This window comes from Lutra lutra, chromosome 8, assembly GCF_902655055.1.
Source record: "Lutra lutra chromosome 8, mLutLut1.2, whole genome shotgun sequence".
Classification (NCBI taxonomy): Eukaryota; Metazoa; Chordata; class Mammalia; order Carnivora; family Mustelidae; genus Lutra; species Lutra lutra.
In genome coordinates this window covers 18063590-18083070 of record NC_062285.1, presented here as the reverse complement: position 1 = coordinate 18083070, position 19481 = coordinate 18063590, and the positions used below count along the sequence as shown (strand labels likewise).

Genomic DNA, 19481 nt, shown 5'->3' with positions numbered 1-19481 from the left:
TGGACCCTCCTTCTTATCCAATAGCTCTAAATACTTACACAGAATCCTTGCAGACGAGTTTTAATGAATTTTACGAAGTCAAGGATTCACAGACAGAAGTAAAATTCTCTTAACTGATATCTGCTTAACTAACTTATTCCATGCTTATAGGAGCTGGATGTATCGATTAATACTTGTTATTGTAATTATATGATTCAATTTAAGTATTATATAAAAAAGGTGAAAAGTAAGTAGAAAAAGAGAGTTGTTTCTATGAAAACCAAGTAGATGCTTTGGGAAGCTCAATAAAAGAGTTGCTGAAAATGCTGTTAACTACATATAAGTCTGTCAATTATGAAAAAACAGGGGAAATCATAAAAATCTATAAGGATTATATAATTATATTGCTTTGCAAGAGTCTAGTTTAACTCTTCTTTAAGAAATCAAGTGGAAGGGGCGCCTGGGTGGCTCAGTGGGTTAAGCCGCTGCCTTCGGCTCAGGTCATGATCTCAGGGTGCTGGGATCGAGTCCCGCATCGGGCTCTCTGTTCAGCAGGGAGCCTGCTTCCCTCTGTCTCTCTCTCTGCCTGCCTCTCTGTCTACTTGTGATCTCTCTCTGTCAAATAAATAAATAAAATCTTTAAAAAAAAAAAAAAGAAATCAAGTGGAAGTTTGCCCCTAAAGAAACCAAGATTATAGATGCGGTATACACAAGGAAAAACAAAACAATGGCACTATATCACAAGAGTGGTGAATAAATGTAAAGTACATGCTTAAAACATTCAACGTCATCTGTATCATTTTTTTTTTTTTATACTTAGAGCTCTAGTAGGGCTCTTTTTTGACTACTGCACCAATTACCAACCAAGACTGCTTTAGGTAAGGAGGGCGTCTCAATTTCATAAGTATCTTATTTAAGACATCAACACATCAAAGCTTTAGTATTGTGGGTAAGGCATATGTACTCACATTATACAATTTTATGGGTGATAAATTAATGCAAAGTTTACAGTAGACTGAAGAAAAAAAAAGCAGAAAACATCTAATCCTAACAGCAACTACTCAGTACTGCTTTGCTCAAGCTTTCTGTTTATCAATCTGCAATACTTTCACTTTCACAGTTTGTATCAGTCTACTGTATTACATTATTTCGTTAGTGAATGTGAAAAAAAAAAAAAAGAATCTTATGTCCCTAAGGCAGAATTAAAATACCAAGTATTTGCTTTAAAAAAGGAGAATTATCTTATTTTTATTCTTGGAATGAATTTATCAGAAAGAAAAAATTAGAACAAAATTTAAACGTGAGATTTACAAAGATTTTAAAAACCTAATGCCTAGCATCTCAAAACTGAAAGCAACAGGTATCACCAAGTAAGTAAAAACTTTAAAATGCAAACTGATCCTACAGTTTAAGAATAAAGAGATTAAAATTTTTTGGTAAAATTCCTAATTTCTGTAACTATAAAAAAAAGGTATGGTGAGGCAACACCATCTGTTAGCTCTAGATACCATGGGGAGATAATTAAAATAACTTATAAATCAAAGCCCTCTTAATACATTGGTTCTGTTTTTATGAATCACTCTGCGTACTAACCAGGAAATGTTAATTTTACCAAGTAAATGTTGTTTCAAATGGCTTAGTTTAAAATTACAAAGAAATGTTTCAACTAACATTTTATGTGATATTTTATTTACTCTGCCTCATGACTATAAATTCCTCTACACCCTGGTTTGCTTATTGCAGATTCTAAAGCAAAAAACCCCCAAAATCAAAAACCACACTTAAAAAAACATGAAAATATATGTCCTAAAATATTTTTTGGTCACATCCTCTCATACACATACTGGTATGGTAAATATACTTTACCTCTCTCTTATTAAGACACATACATAGCATATAAGGATTTTGGGTTTTTATTCAAATAAGTAAGATAATATGCTAAACAACTTATAAACAAAAGCTTTTAAATTACCCACATACTGTAATTTTCTCTATTAGCTATAAACAAAATATATGATTCTGTAAGCAATAACTATTAGGATGAACTATTTTGATGGAAGGTTGGTAAATAATTTCGCAAAGTTTAGAAAGAAACACACTAGCAATTTAAATTTCATTTTCTCCTCTAATATAAAATTTTTATTGTAAGAGTAAGAAAGAGAATAAAATGCAGAAGTTGGAGTGATTCATTTCCTTAAATGATTAGGAAGAAGAGTTCTGATATGTGAAAAGAAGTAGGTAGGACTGGGTAGGAATTATCTGGCTCTCTCTTTTTTTCTTTTTCCTAAACATTTTCTGAAATGAAATACTTCTTCCCCAAAATTAAAACTTAACCTCAAAATTTGTATACCCAAACTATTATTATTACATATACTTCTAAATGTTATGTTTTATGTGATGGGAATTTTCTAACCAGATGTAATAATTAAAATTAGCAAAGCAATAATTTAATAAAATCTACTTTGGTATGCTGAATATTGAAAAAATAAGAGAATTACCATAATAATATGATACAGATCCACATTCTATTGTTTGATCAAGACCGACTAGCAACAGAAACTGAGTACCAATATAAGATAAAATATCTCCTCTTCAAGTCACAAATAAAATGGAAAGCAATATATATTTTTGCATAATTATACAAATGTTCATGTAAAGTTTTTTTTTTTTTAATACTGTCTTCTTAAATGCATTAAAATAATAGGTGACTGGCTATTTAGGTCCTGTTCTTATTTTCTGGATATGCCTTAAATGATGACACTGAATTAAATTTTTATTGCTCTTATATCTGTCTTAATGATAGTATTTTTTTTTTCCTTTTTCTGATGTCTTGGAATTCTAAGGTGTTCTAAAAGCAATGTAAAAGACAGTTACAGGAAAAGATACCTAAATAATTTTAGAACTATTCTAAATAGATTTACACTTCTATCAATTCAATCACCATTATAAAGCACCCACTGTATATCAGCACTCAGATAGCAGACATGGGCACAAATTATTTCATGAATAATTAAAATGAAAGCATCTAATATTATATGAGAGAGGTATGCTTTACCTGGATTAGATGAGGCAATGCTTTTAGTGTAAGGCAAAACCAAATTCCCAGCTTGCATGGAAGCAAATCATGCCACTGTGGTTTTGTCAGTAATCTAAAGGGAAAACACAAAAACAAAAACAAAGCAGCAAAATATAGAAAGAATGTTGGGAGACAAATATTCTTATAAAGATCATGAATTCTTTCATGAATTATGAAATGAATACCTGTTTCAACAAAAGTAGGAGGAAATTTTTCAATGTAATACTTATGACCGTTATCACTACATTTGATGTAGCCTATCATGAAGTACATTAGTACTTACACATAAGTGCATTAGTACATATAGAAACTAAGAGAATTTAGGCAAGATTTGGGGGAAGGAGACTCCTAGACAAGTTATAAAGCTGAAGAAACAAAAGCCCTCTTTCTAACCTGGACTTTTTATCAGTTCTGCAAAATGAATTCTTAAACCTTATGATTACTTCAGCTATAAAAGACTAAGCGTCGCCAGAGTGTTCCCAAGTGCTGACAACCAGATATGAAGACTGTAGTATAAACAAACCAATACATAAAAATTAATGTCATTTGCAGTTCACTGAAGCATTACTCACTGATGTCATCAGAACAGAAGACAGGCAGAATAGTCTCTGATCTCCATCTCACATTGATCCAGTTCTTGCCCTGCTGTGTGAACTATTTAAACCCTTTATTTCTTTTTATGAATCGATATTAGAAATGGTATCTTTTTGAGTGTACTGCATATCACTGCCTTTCTACATATTGTCACTTCTGAGCTAAACACTAAAGTGATAGATTTTTTTTCTAGGAATACTTTATTTCTAAAGTTCAGTATAAAAATTTCACAATGACAAGAATTTGGGAGTTTGATTATTTAAACATATATTTACACTTTCCAAGAGAAAAAAGCCTGTGGAACTTTTGCCTAAGATTAGGACTTGTCTCAAAAACTATGGCACAGTACTAATCTTTCAAAAAACCTACTACAGATGTAAGTATTACATATCTGAAATGAATATATATATATATATATATATATTAAGTTGAATCATATCAAAGACATTTTAAAAGTTTCAAATTACAAAATATTTTTATATGCTCCCACCTTTCATTTTTTTCTGAAGCACCAAGTTTTGATACATCCACACTCTTGCTGCCTGTCTTTTTTTTCTTTTCTCTTTTTTTTCTACTAAGCAGTTCATCCTTAATGTGGAAAGAATTATGGTTACAGGTTATCATTAACATGTACTCTTCAAATGTTATCAAGAGTCTTCTGTGAAGGGTAAACATTATAGAAGAACATTTATGCAAATGTATGTAGGGTCCAACATGATTAAGTAAAATCATCAATCTTTAACAATAACTGTTGCCATGGCATCCGGTTCTTAAACACACATGAAGTTCAGCATTGTCAGTCATGTGTATCTCCATAGCAATCAAAGTTTTCTAAGAGGAGAAAGCATTCAACTTACTTTTTCTCATTCATCCAACTTTAATAATGTCACTTCAAAAAGAATGAGTAAACAGATGCTAATTTATGAATACTGATAAATATGTTTGATTATCTTTAGCACATAAATAAAAGTTCAGAGCTGAATAAACTATGTAATGGTATGTTAAAATAAGAAAAGTGTGATGTTTTAATCAACTGATCTCTGAAATTATAAAATTATACTCACTTCAAGTCATATATTTAAAACCTTTAAAGTAAACATTTTTTATATAAAAGGCTATAACACAAAAATTTCTAAAAATCATTTTTACATAAAAAAAATTTCTGTTTGGAAGGTGACAAGAAAGAAAACATGGCTGTACCTTTTAACTTTCAGCTAGATATTTGGGCCTTCACAAAATTTTATGACAAACTCAAATGCCACATTTTTTAAAAAGAAGATTTTTTTCTTATATCATGGGTTCTTCTTTACTTAGAAACACATTGAACAGTAAATACTGAGTATAAAACTTTTAGGATAAGAAGTATATATAGAAAAATTGAAATTTCTATTAGTTGAAAAATAAAATGTCTGAAATTCCATTTAAAATTAAGGAGGCTAGATCATTTGATTTATTACCAATACTTACCAGTTGTTTTTCCAGGTAGATTGACCAAACCACAGCATAATGACCCACCGTGAGAATAATGAACAAAAGTAATGCCAGCTCAGCATTGCTCATTTTTCTCACCCGCCTGTAGTAGAATACAGGCTGTCGCCAATCTGGAAGTCCATTGATCAGAATATCATCATACCTACAGTAGCAAATACAACAGTTTTTCATGGGGAATTTAAAATAAAAGCAAAAAAATTAATTCATGCCTATACTTAAGAATAGGAAAAAGAAAAGAATTTTCTCCAAAATATACAAAATTAATGTAGATTATTAGCATTACAATGGCCTATAAATTCAAAACACTACATATAGTACAGTCACAGACAACCTTCAAAAAGATACACAATAATATACTGTGGATACCAGACCTGTGTTTTACAGCACCCCAATGACGTGACTTCTGGAATGACATCTAAACTAACGAGACATATAGTCTACTTCTCTATCACAGTCTGCAGTAAAGACTCTATCACAGAAGTCAGCAACAAAAGGAAAGATCCTAACGGAAGAAAAATCAAGATAAGAGGCTCTTTGTTACCATGAATTATATATTAATTGAACCAAATTCAGGATGAATTTTCTAGTCTGTGCTATTATTTCCAACCCTGTACTATAGTTTAAGGTTGAAATATTTATATATACTATTTTATCAAAGCTTCTTCATGATTAGAAGCCTATGAGTACCTTTTAATTTTGTATTGCTCAAATTCCTTTAAAGAATAAAGTTTCCAAATTAAAAAGAGATGGGAAACAACCAGTGTTATGTCAGATTTCTCAATAAAACTGTTTATTTGTAAACATTTAAGTGGCAATTTCCTCATTTTTGGCTTTGCTGGAAGGAAAGAACATAACAAATAAAAGCTTTTCTAGTAATACATTTTAAATCAGCTTTCTTTAGAATAAAATTTCAACTGAATTGAAATTTACCTGTCAGACCACTACAAAGATAAATATTTTTAAGGTTAAAAATCAGGAGTAACATTTATGATTGTAAAACTCAAAATGGTCACACACAGACACTGTATGTTCAAAACACACAACCTGTTAATCTTAATTGAACACAACTCATTAAATATTCTAATCACACTATTTCTCGAATTAAATCTTCACTGAAAGGCCTAATTTGGTGCAACACATTGACCAAAATATTTTAATTAAAAATATTCTGAGTTAGTCGCAGGCCTAATTACAGGAATAGAAATAGGGCCTATATTGTCAGGCAGGTCAGTAGAACTCAGTAGTAGGTTTTTCTCAAGTAAATTGACCGATCTAGGAATAATAGCGCAGCTGCTAAACTGCCAGTCTTGACATGTAAATCAATTTAAATGCAACAACTGCAGTAGCTACTTTGATAGTTATTAAATTGATACCTTGGAGATATGCTTAAAAAAAATAAGCACAGGATTTATTATAGGCAACTTCTTTTTTCAGTAGAAAAATATTGGTTACAAATTTGAAATATATTTTATTAGCAAATCTGGAAAACCTAACATTTAGATCAACTTAGATTATTAATAATAATGGCAGATCAGAATAACCAGTGTTCAAAGCAGAAGACATTAATTAGTACTAAATTCTTAAAGGCAATGTGTAGTGTACAATAGTGTACAAATTAAAATATGATTGTGTAGTAGCCGGATGACAAAATTGATGTTAAATATTCTCCTTTTTAAATATGCAGAGCAATTCTTGAACACTATAATATCAAGATAAAATAATAAGATTTCATCAAAAACTATCATTCCTACCCTCAAAAGTTTGTTTAAATTTATCTTTGTATAAACTGACTCAGTTTAAATTAGAAATGGATTGGCAAAAAGGTTTCAGGATTACATTTGAATGAAGGCCAATGAATGTTAAATTCTGAATTTATTCTAAATATATATTCTACTCCAGATTTGTTCGTGGAAAAAGAAGTGAATATAAAAATCACTATTTTCAGCTTATCTGTCCCATGAATTAACTTCATGTAAAGTGATTATTAACAAAGAACATCTAAGGAAATAGTGACAATTCCCTAAGAGCATTAATAAGTATTAAATTTGTTTTAGATCTAAACTGTATTGGAAGAAAACAACTAAACTCATAGCTATGAATCTTATCCCACATATTTTATCACTATCATTGTTGAAATGCTATGTATGTATTAATAGCTACTTTTTTCTACCCCACATACAAGTTGTGTTTAGTGTACAGCCAAATTCAAGACAGCAAAACCTCACACACTGAACACATTAAACAGAACCAGATATTTACTAAGCTATGTTTGCCACTCTAAACAACAGTCTCCAAGGATTAAGCTTAGAATCAATGCTCTATTGATTTTACTATCAATGAACATTATGGCTCATACGACTGGCCATTTTGAGGGAAGATAGCTTCTATTATAGTTCGCTTTTAAAGAATATATGCTGTTAAAGATAAATCACTGCTTTCCTGAAACATTGAAAAATAAAGATATTTCTTAAAATATACCGAGACTATATTTATAATTATTTAAGAAAAAAATGTGTTGACAACTCATAAAATTTAAAACATCACTGTGTTTTGTTTTTTCTATATTTAACACATAACACTGATAAAATATTCTGTAATTCAGCTTGTACAAACTGCTCTGAATAACCTGTTAAAACCAGATTAAGAATATGCACATTATCATGATAAGAAAATACAAAAGTAAATATGTTTGATGAAAATATTACTAATGCAAAAAATGATATGGAGTCATAAAGGCTAATATATTGGAAATTAAAACACTGTTTAGCCAATATCACATTCAACACACGATTTAATATATGTTTACTTTTTCTTAAAATGTACCTGATAAACATAAAATAATGGTTATGTAATCATTAGTAAATTTGATTCTACAATCTCAATTTATCAAATAATTTAGCCTAATATAAACACTGGAAAGCAAATAAATCTAAAAATGTTTAAATTACCAACAGAAAAAATGTTATGTAAATATAAAATATTCTCATATTTTGAAATGTAAAACAGTTACTATGAAACTAAAATAGAAAACATATGTTATGAAAACAAATACTTAAATAATTCTAGCATGTGCCTAAACTGTGAATTTCCCATCATACAAAATTTGAAATTTTAGTTTAAAACAATAACAACAATGACCATCTAGGTCACATTTTGGACCCAAGAGTAAAAATTACCTACACAAAGATCATAAACAGGAAACATCTAAATTAATCGATCTTACTCTCCTTTAAAAATGTATACATATGCAAAAACTTGTGGAATATAGCACTTTCTCTATTCCATATAACAGGTATCTTACATCTTCTAATTAGAGAAGGTACTAAGATTTCTTACTCTCAGTGTTTATTTTTCTTCAGACACATCTATAATCAAATTTAGAATAATGAGGTAATGGATTTGTAAATGTTTAGCATATTGAGGCTGAGATAACTACACTTTTTGCTGAATCTGTAAGCAAAACATGATTTTATTTAGTAAACTAAAAAAAAATATTCAACTTTTACAAATAAAGTACCTTAAAATAGACCAGAAATCCTCCCAAAATTTTAAAGTTGCACAACTGGGTTAGCAAAATAATACTGGTTAAAAATTTATAATAGATTTTAAATAAAAGTAATATACTAATATTACTAAAGCATGATCTAGTGTATATATGTAATGACTAGTATCTACTTGGTACTTTATTCAGCTAATGCTCACGGCACTTGCACAGAAATTTATGTCAGACTATAGCTGAGCTGCTATTCCCCAAATTAAACAAGTACCTGAGAGTTGAGAAAAGGCTATTATGCCTTCCTTATACTAGCCACACAAACTTGTTAATTGCATACTATAGTCTATGTTTCGGGGAGAAAAAAAAGGCTTAGAAATTTATTCACAATCTCACTCCTAGGAATCTATTCAAGAGAAATCAAGAAAAAAAATCTGTTCATACAAAAACTTAAACGTGAGTATCCATAGCAGCATTGCTCATCGTAGCCCCAAAGTGGAAACAACCTAAATGTTTATCACTTAGTGAATAGATAAACAAAAGTTGTATACGATATGGAATATTACGCAGCAATAAAAAAGAATTAATTATCTACTGGTATATGCTACAATGTAGATGTGCTCCAAAAAGAGTGTCACAGAAAGAAGCCAGATGCAAAAGAGTACACATTACATGATTTCATTAATAGGAGATGTCCAGAAAAGAAATTTATAAACACAGAAAGGAGATCAGTGATTACTTGGGTCTGAGAGTAGAGTGGAGATTGCCTGCAAACAGGCTTCAGGGAATGTTTGGAGGTGATGGAAATGTTCTAAAACTGGGTTGTAGTGTCTGCACAACTCTGTAAATCTATTAAAAATCATTGACTTGAACACTTAAAATAGGTGACTTCTATGTATGCAAATTATACCTAAGTAAAGCAGTTTAAAAATTTAAAAATTTGTTTTCCTTAAAAAAAAAAAAGGTTATCTAGTTTATTTATCTACTTCATTGCTATTCTCTTTCCTACCAAAATTAAAGAATGCACTTGATTTCAGTGAAAACACAATTACTCATAAGGGAAATAAATAAAGAAACATAAATGACAATTTTCCAAACTGCAAATTCCTGGGAGGTTACACATTTAAAAGTACTTATTTAATGAATATTTATAATAAATAATTGTGATACCAAAGAGCATTTTTTAATACCAGCATAAGACAATATTCCTTTAGAAGATAAGAATGACTGCTGGGTTCTTCTTCCTAAAGGAATTAGAAACATTAGGTAATTGTCTAGAGACGCGCATTTCTCCTATATGTTTAAATACACACAGGTCACCTGGCCTCAGGCGCAAGCTTTAGAGAAGTGATTCTCAGCTTGATTAGTTAAGATTTTTGCCTCAAGGAAAACCAGTTACCAAAGAGTTACTTGTGCCTCAAGGGGTATAAATACTACAGCTGTTTGTGTAACTGTCAGATTCATTTTTTTCGACTAACACCATAAAAACATTGCAAAGGGAACGAATCCCAAAAAGAAAATGTTAGATGCATCTATGTCAATGAAGAAACATTTTATACAGAAGAAGTCATTTGTTCTGTAAAGATATAAATGATTTTTCAGGAACTGAAAGAAATTGTTACAAAGTTTACTGACTTTTAGGGTAACAACAAACAAAAAGACAAAATGTGATGCCAAAGACAGAGGGAGACTAAATAAAGCTATCTTTACAGACACATTCTTGATGTGTGAAATAAAACTAGGGGCTCAGGGAGAGAAAGCAACTAGAAAATATGCACAGAATGACCAACACTTCTTTCAACACACTTCTAGGACTCTTTCAACACTATGGATTATCTCAAACCAGAGGAATGTCTGCTATGGTATCTGGACCAATGCCAGCTCTTGTTATAAAGCAAGAACACTTACAGAGAATATCTTGAGTCCTTGCTTTGCAATCTGACAAACTGAGGCATTCAAATTAAAGAGTTAAGATGAGAAGCAAGAGTAGTAGCTAACATTTTAGGATACAGAATTCTAGATAATACATTCAAAGAATTTTTTTTTTAAAGAAAAGATTAGTCTACACTAGCCTGGAATAGAAAATATCAGCCTGTATCACACACTATTGTTTTGTGAAATTTCTGCTTCAAGTGTGTGTATGTGCACCTGTGTTCTGAGGCATGATGCAAAATATGCTGCCCCCCCCCCCCCCCCGCAATACACTTACTGTGGGTCTGACTTAAGAAACTTGGAAGCCTAATGCAATAGTGTCAACACATTCCACAAATTCTGAAGGAGCAAAGGAAAGGGGCCTTTCTGCAATCTCCTCTTAAGTCACTGGCACTATAAACTATGTATAAATTTATTATGACTCTTCTGAAAGGGCCACAGAGAAGTCTCAAAGTGAAGGGGCTGTCTTCCCTCCGCAGTTTAACTTAAATGCAGAATCACCAGAGCAGAGTAAGGGAAGGGAAGGAGGCAAAAAAATAAATAAATAAATAAATAAAATAGGAAAGAGAAATAAGCACTTTTCTTCCACACCTATTTTCTACAGACTTATAAAGTCTGTTCTCTTACTCACAAATAACAGATTTATTTTGAGAGTGAGAAAACATCAAGAAATTGTGATAACATGAGTATCACTAACAGCCTAATTCCAAACATTTAAGGAATGGGGGGAGGGGGTAGACCACCAAGCACAATTAGGAGCTATTACTGATATATCAAAAATGACTGGGTATTTGTTTGAAGTCAAGTGGTATCTGTAAGTCCCACGGCATAGACACGCATGTTAAATCATATCTAATGGAGCTATGACTTGGTAACATTATGGCTCATGATCCTGAAGTGTACAAGTACTGAATCAACCTAGTGAATATTTTCAACAGAAATTAACTCTGCTCTAAACATAGGAAGAAACAAAAATAAAATACTAACTTATAATAAATGTCTAGTAAGACAATTCCTTCCTTTACAAACTAAGACATCAAACTGTAACATCTTAATTCAAAAGCAGAAATGAACACTCACCTCTGCCTTCGTTCATCATCCTTTAAAACTTCATAAATGGCCACCAACTAAAATAAAAGCATTACTTTAAAATAAAAATACTCTCAGCTATAAGAAATCACTTAGGAAGGTGAACACACTATAATGCACAAGCAGAAAACCCTACGTGCTCATATATACGATGAACAGACATAATCTTAGTTATATGTAACATTTTCTATTTTTAGTAGAACCTTAAGAGGTTAAAAAATGTTTGATACCAAAATACATCTTTGTGAAAGATGCAAAAGTAATAATTATGTTAAAATGTGCTTTTAAAAAGCAAAAGCTGTAATTTAGACAAGAAAATTATGACAATTATGACCCTCCAAGAATTCAGAGATTCTAATATAAAAAATGATGGTGATATTTTGTAAAAAATTGAGTGAACATGGCATTCTATTTCTAAACTACAACCCCATTTTCAAACAGAATTATTTTACATATAAGTTACTATTTCTATTAGAAAATATTTATTTATAAATTTGTTATAAAATATAAATAATAACAGCACACTTCACTTACTTGTCTAAACTGAGTTTCTGCATTTTCATCTTTATTCTTGTCTGGATGCAAAGTCAGTGAAAGCTTACGATATGCTTTTCTAATGTCTGCAGATGAAGCATCCTGGAGGTGGTAGGGGGAGGGGAAAAACACAAAGCAAACGTTGTCAGAAAAAGAAATTCCCAGAACCTTGTTAAGATCTGAGAAGACAGCCAACCAAGTGCAGGACCCCAGGCAATGTAATTTGAGCAATCAGTCTAACAACCAGGCTATGCAACTAGCCTGACCCACATGACTGAACAATTATTCAATCTAATTTGGCTCTCCTCTTAACTTTTCATTACCATACAGTCATTTAAAGAAGACAGTGTTTGGCAAAACTTTTCAAACACTTGCCTTCCTAAAATTAACCAATAAATCTTTTTCAGTAATTAAGAGATCAAAAAGAAACAAATTAAAAATTAATACATCCATGTGCCTTCAAAGAAGATCTTTATTTATTTGAGAATCTTAAAGCCAATTTCTGAATCCCACGCTTACCATATGTGGTTTCTTCATTGTTATTTATATTGAATTTACCATCCAGCCACAACCTATGGAATCTCAATTTCCCATGTCAAAAGTATGCCTATTTGAAGGCAGTTACATTTGTATTTATCCAAAATAACTGTAATTAGAAGTAGTTGTATGTATTGTACTTAATTTTTTTTAGTACTTCCAAGGGTGTTTTCAATGGTGTCCAGTTTCCATGGTCTAGCTGCTAGTAATAAATTTGCCCACTATTATTAATATAGTACAAACATATTTAAAAAGTCACAATAATTCAGTAGGAATATGTTGGATTAAGTGGATGTTAAAATTACATTCTATATAATCCAGTGTGTATAGATAAACTCAGAAAACATGGTTTTACATGGCCAGCATAAAAGACATAACGATAAAAAAAAGAACACGATGTAAACTGGGTTTAAAACTTTATCTCTGCTGGGGCACCTGCGTGGCTCAGTGGGTTAAGCCTCTGCCTTCGGCTCAGGTCATGATCCCAGGGTCCTGGGATCGAGCCCCACATGGGGCTCTCTGCTCCGCAGGGAGCCTGCTTCCTCCTCTCTCTCTGCCTGCCTCTCTGCCTACTTGTGATCTCTGTCTGTCAAATAAATAAAATCTTTAAAAAAAAAACAAAACAACTTTATCTCTGCTGAGTTTAAAAATTATTCCAATAACTAGCATATTCATAGTGGTACAAAATGATAGCAAAATTGTTTATTAAATTGTATTTTGTTTTATAGCTGAAAATTTATTAACTCCTAAGACTACTTTACTTGAAAAAGTTCAAATGCCTAAAATACCAAACCAAACCAAAACAAAACAAAAATCTTTGTCCCTGGGACTAAATAGTTGTTAAAGAAATAGAGCTGGAGAGAAGTAAAGTGAGACTATAATCTGTCTGTCAAGTTTTCCTTTATGAACCATTATTTTCATTATCAATTTTCTGGGGCTTACTGCTCCAGGGTGTCCCTCTTGTTAAAAATCTCAACTTAGGTGTGAATATTTTTGGGCCTTACAGAGGACTGAGAAGATACAAAGTTAGCAGAGTAACTTTTGAAGATAATACAGTCAAAATTTTCATTCTAATTTGCTAAATAGAGTTGATGTGTTCCAAACTTTTAATAGGTAACATGCAGTAGAAAAGGATGATTATTCACTGAAAATTGGTGATGGAGATTTTGTTGAGCAAAGAGGTCAAGTGTCAAATTAATAACTGTTCTCTAACTGGGACTTGAATTTTGGATTTTATTAAATTAGGACTATATCATAGAAAAATTCCCAAGGTAGATTTCTTAGAAAATAAAGCTTACGTGTTTTATCATGTTACAAAATCAATGCATGCTCATTATGGAACACCTATGACTTACTTAAAAATAAAAATAACTTATAGTCCCCTCCTTCCAGTCTTGCCATGCTGATGCTAATTCTCCATTTTTCTGCCACAATATGTGCTCTAAATATGAATGTAGCCAGATGGCTCTCCTATTTCAAACCCTTCAGTAACTCCCAAGTGCCTTCATCATCTGTCTTTTCCAATCTTTTTAGTTTTATCTCCCACTATCTTGGCCCATCCTCCTGGTCTCCTAGATCATTACACATTAGGATGCTGTTCCCCAACCTCATGTTTTTGTTTTGCACCCAGCTGTAGGTACAGATGATTCTCTCCTAACTAAAGAATGAGTGCCTCAGCCTACACACAGGTATTGCCTGACTTTTTCCTCTTGAGAATGTGCCCAGTACAGTTATTTCACCAATTAGTTCCACCCTAAGTGGACAGAACAGAAAAACTTGAGGATTTCCCTACCTAAAAGCCATGCTCTAGATAAGCTTCACTTGGAACTAGCTTATGTATTTAATTTTAGTAAATTATTCTAAGAATCTTATTTCCTTATAACAAAGCTATGAAGTAACTATAGTTGTTATTAGGCCCATTTTCTGATAAGATAAGTGAGACAGAGAGAGGTTAAGTAACTTGCTCAAGTTCATGCTATTGGTAAACAGATGAAAATAGAACTCAAACCCCAAAAGTGTTTTATCAGAACCAGAGACTCCTACATCAGCTCGGTAGATCCAGCTAGTAGGTTTGGACTGAGTCACTTCACAAGAGGTTACAGCTTTGGGAAGGCAGTGAGAATAATGGTTACATTCATAATGATCTGATAAACCATATGGAAAACATCCACATAACTACAATGTGAATGTTCAACTGTAATTTTAAAGGTAAAGACCCTGATGTGTGTTAACTTTTTTAACATTTCACATCATATTTCTATGAGAGACCTGCATATTAGAACATTTACCTCCCATAATCGCTAGATGAGCTTTTTATCTCTCGAGCATGTGAAGAAAATTTTTTGATAGGGCTCACTTCAAAGAGAGCCATACCTCAAAACATAATAATCAAATTGTTCAAAGTCCTGGGTGAACTGGTTATCTTTAACACAGATCTATAGGGTTCAATTGCCAGAATTCTTTTCCTTCTAAATGTGACAGTTCCTTGGCAACTTGGATGTGAATTACCTTAGTATTTGGATGACCCGTGTAAAGAAGATACATATGGTTATTCTAAAGAAACAAACAACAACAAAAGTGAGTACCCCCCCCCCAAAAAAAAACCCCAACTATGAAAGTAATATGTTTGTCAAAATTAAATGCAGTGGATGTCAGCAAAAATAGAGTGGCAAACTCCAAGGACCTGTCCCTTCACAAAAACAGCAAATAACGTAGCAAAAATAGTCAGAATCAACCCAAACTGAACTATGCAAACTACTCAAGCCAGGCAACTACTTAATCAGGAAAAAGACAGCTAATTCTCAGTTAGAGTCTTGAAAATACCAATCTGAGTTCTCTGTGTGGGTTCCTCGTGCAGAAGGAAGCAAAACAGACTTGGTTTTTAACTGTGGTTGTTTGTTTTGGTCTATTTGTTCCCTGATGGACTGTGTAAAGAGCTTACTTTTATTTTACCAAACTCAGTACTCTCCCAAGTAAGAGAGGTAATTAATTATCTAGGACATTTGTTGAAAACACTTAATGGTAAATTTATTAGCTAGTGCCAAAATGAGGCAAGGGGTAGCAGTTGGGTCATACAATAGAAACATCAAAAAGCTTGGGAGGAAAGACTAGTAAGATGCTCTGGGGAATATGGGCTTTGAAAAGCTCCCATATATTCCTTGGAAACTAGAAGACCATGTGCATGCTCAAGGTAGAGTACATCCTTTCTGAGGATGTACTCAGAAAGACCTGCAAAGGTCCTAAATTCTCATTTCTGACTGATCTTTAGATTGGACACAGCAGAAAGTGAAAGCTGAGAGAGAGTTGTAAACCTAGTTGAGTGGTGAAACCATGCCCCAATATATACATATAACCCACTGGCAAAGACTAAGCCCCCCCCCCAACCCCCCGGGTCCAAGCCTTTAAGGAAATCTGTTGAATCATTAGCTGACCACTAAGCAATTCAAACAGAGATGTCAGTGGCTACACACAATAAAGAATATACACTACAAAATTAATTTTAAAATGTCACTAGACAAATAAAACCACAAGCAGCAAAACCCAAAACAAATAAACAAATAAACATAACCAACCAACCAAACAAAAACCAAACAAAAGAACGCCTGGTAGGGTGGGAGAACCTGATTAAATGATGTACTCAAAATGTCTAGTATTCATTAAAAATTATGAAACATGCAAAGAAACAAGAAAGTATGGGGGGAAAAGAAATTAATAGAAATTGTCCTTGAGGAAGCTCAAACATTGAACTTACTGGACAAAGACTTTAAGTCAACTATTTAAAATATGCTCAAGAGCACATACAAAGAACTAAAATACAAGAGTCATGTCTCACCACACTGAGAATATCAACAGAGAGAAATTTTGAAAAGGAACCAAAAAGAAATTCTGGACATGAAAAATAAAATAACTGAAAATAAAAATTCACTAGAGGGACTCAAAAGCAGAGCTGAGCAGAAGAAAGAATCTATGAACTTGAAGATAGGTCAAATTGAGATTACCCGATATGAGGAACAGAAAGAATGAAAAAAGATGAACAGCACCCAAGAGACCTGTGCAACACCATAAAGAGTTCCATCCTACACAAAATGAAAGTACCAGAGGGAGAAGAGAGAAAGAGGGAGAAAGAAAAATATTTGAAGAAAAAAATGCATGAGGACAGCCAAATTTTGATGAAAGATATAAATATATGCATCCAAGAATCTCAACAATCCCAAGTAGGATCACTTCAAAGAGAGCCATACCTCAAAACATAATAATCAAATTGTTGAAAGTCAAAGACCAAAAGAGAGAATCCTGAAAGCAGCAAGAGAAGTAACTCATTACATACAAGGGATTCTCAATATTATTAATAGCTAATTTATCATCAGAAACCATGGAGTCCAGAGGGTAGGGGAATGACATATTTAAAGTGCCAAGAAAAACCTTTATCTATGAATTATATATCTAGAAATTATCCCCAAAATGAAAGAGAAATGAAGATATCACAATTAAAAACTGAGGATTCACAGCTAGTAGATTTGCTCTAGAAGAAATGCTGCAAGGAGTTCTTTGGCTGAAAGGAAAAAAATACTAGACAGTAACTCAAATCTATATGAAGAAATAAACACTGGTAAAGATAATATATGGATAAATAACAAAAGTCAACATTTGTGTATTTTTGGTTAGTAATTCAATTTTTTTCTATACAATTTAAAGGACAACTATTAAAGCAATAATTAGAAATCTATGTCAAATAAAACAATAATAAAAATCAATGTCTATGGGCATACATGCATAAAGATGTAATCTATGACAATAACTACATAAGAAACAGGAACAGGCTTTCTAGGAGCCAAATATTTTATATGATTTAAACTAAATAGGTATTAATTCAAATTAGATTGCTATAAATTGTTAATTGAAATCCCCATGGCAACCACAAAGAAAAATAAAGATCTATAGTAAAAGAAACAAAAAGTGGATTAAATGGTACAGTAGAAAAACAGATCTAACACAAAAATAGGCAGTAAGGGATAAATGAGGTAAAGAGAAGATATAAAACAAATAGAAGACAAACAGCAAAATGGCAAAATAAGTATTTCCTTATCAGCAATTATTTTAAAAAATGGATTGGGGCACTTGGGTGGCTCAGTAGGTTAAGTGGCCAACTCTTGATTACTCCTAGGTCATGATCTCAGGATGGTGAGATTGGGCCCTGCACTGGGCTCCAGGCTCAATGGAGAGGCTACTTGTCCCTCTCTCTCCTACTCTGCCTCTACCCCACTCATGCGCACATATTTTCTCTCTCAAATGAATAAATAAGATCTTTAAAAAATGGATTAAACTCTCCAAATAAAAGACAGAAACTAGCAAAATGGATTATAAGCAAACATGCTCCAACTATATGGTATCTACAAGAAACTCATTTTATAACCAAAGTGATTGAAAGTGTGTAGGTGGAAAATAATACTAAATGCAAACAGTAACCAAAAGAGAGCTGGGATAGCTATACTAATACCAAGCAAAATGGACCTTAAAACAAAAATTGTTACAAGAGACAAAAAACATTAATGACAAAAAGGTGAATGCATCAAGATATAACAATTATAAACATATATGCACCTACCAACAGAGCCCCAAAATAAAGTGAACACTTAACAGAATTAAAGGGAAAAATAGGTCATTTGTATAGTAATCTTATAATATGTGTATAGTAATATTGGAAACTTCAGCACCTCAGTTTCAATAATGCCTAGAGAAATTCTGTAGAACATTAGCAAGTGAACAGAAGACGTGAACAACAATATAAACCAACTGGACAAACCTAACAGATATCCACAGTACATTCCACCCAACAACACCAGAATATACATGGAACATTCCCTAGAATAGGCCAAATTTTAGGACACAATGTAAGCTGAAACAAATTTTAAAATACTGAAATCATAATCTCCAACCACAATGGAATGACATTAGAAATCAATAATGAAGGAAATTTGGAAAATTCACAAATATGTGGAAATAACACACTCATGAGCACAACCAATGAGTCAAAAAATAAAAAATAAATTAGAAAATACCTAGATATGAATGAAAAGTGCTATTATGTTATATCCCTCTAAGATAACTGTTGTACATGTTAAAAGAACATAGTAACAAGCCAGAAAACTGTGCTCCTGAAGAATAAAACTGAAAAACTCTGGAGAATTTTTTTCCCAGTCATGTTTAGATTAAGACTGAACCAAGAAAGGTCACTAAATTTCAGGATCATATCATTTCCTTTTGGATTTATGCATTCTGTGAGGTTTTAATTCATTAATGTAAATAATTATAATTATTTTTCTAACTTAACATGACTAAGGATTAAGCAAGAACTAAATTAAATTATGACATTCAATTTTATATAAAGTAAAAAAGAAATCACTGTAAAAATTAGAAAGTATTGATATAAATGAAAACAAAAATACAACATACCAAAACTTAGGATGCAGCAAAATCAGTGGTCAGAAGGAATTTACAACTACAACTGATGACAAAAAAAATCTCAACCTAACCTTCCACCTTAAGGAAACAAGAAAAAGAATAATAAAGTAAACCCAAAGCAAATATCAGAAATGAGTAAAGATTAGAGTAGAGATAAAGGAAATGAGAACAGAACAACAGAGAGACTCCACAAAATAAGGACAAAAGCTGGTTCTCTGAAAATGTCAACAAAACTGATAAACCTATACTACAATGAAAGTGAGACAGGTGTTTCAAGTTGCTAAAATCAGGAAT

At 32.1% G+C, this 19481-nt stretch overlaps 1 protein-coding gene across 1 annotated transcript in view; it reads right to left on the bottom strand.

Moving 5' to 3' along the window:
* DNAJC1 (DnaJ heat shock protein family (Hsp40) member C1) overlaps positions 1-19481 on the bottom strand; it is a 223337-nt gene that overhangs the window by 141461 nt on the left and 62395 nt on the right. The window contains exons 2-6 of the mRNA XM_047740450.1: positions 12189-12290; positions 11646-11692; positions 5117-5282; positions 4140-4237; positions 3035-3128 (exon numbers count right to left, since the gene is read on the bottom strand). Coding sequence (XP_047596406.1) covers positions 3035-3128; positions 4140-4237; positions 5117-5282; positions 11646-11692; positions 12189-12290 — 507 coding nt within the window. The remainder of the gene's footprint in view (positions 1-3034; positions 3129-4139; positions 4238-5116; positions 5283-11645; positions 11693-12188; positions 12291-19481) is intronic.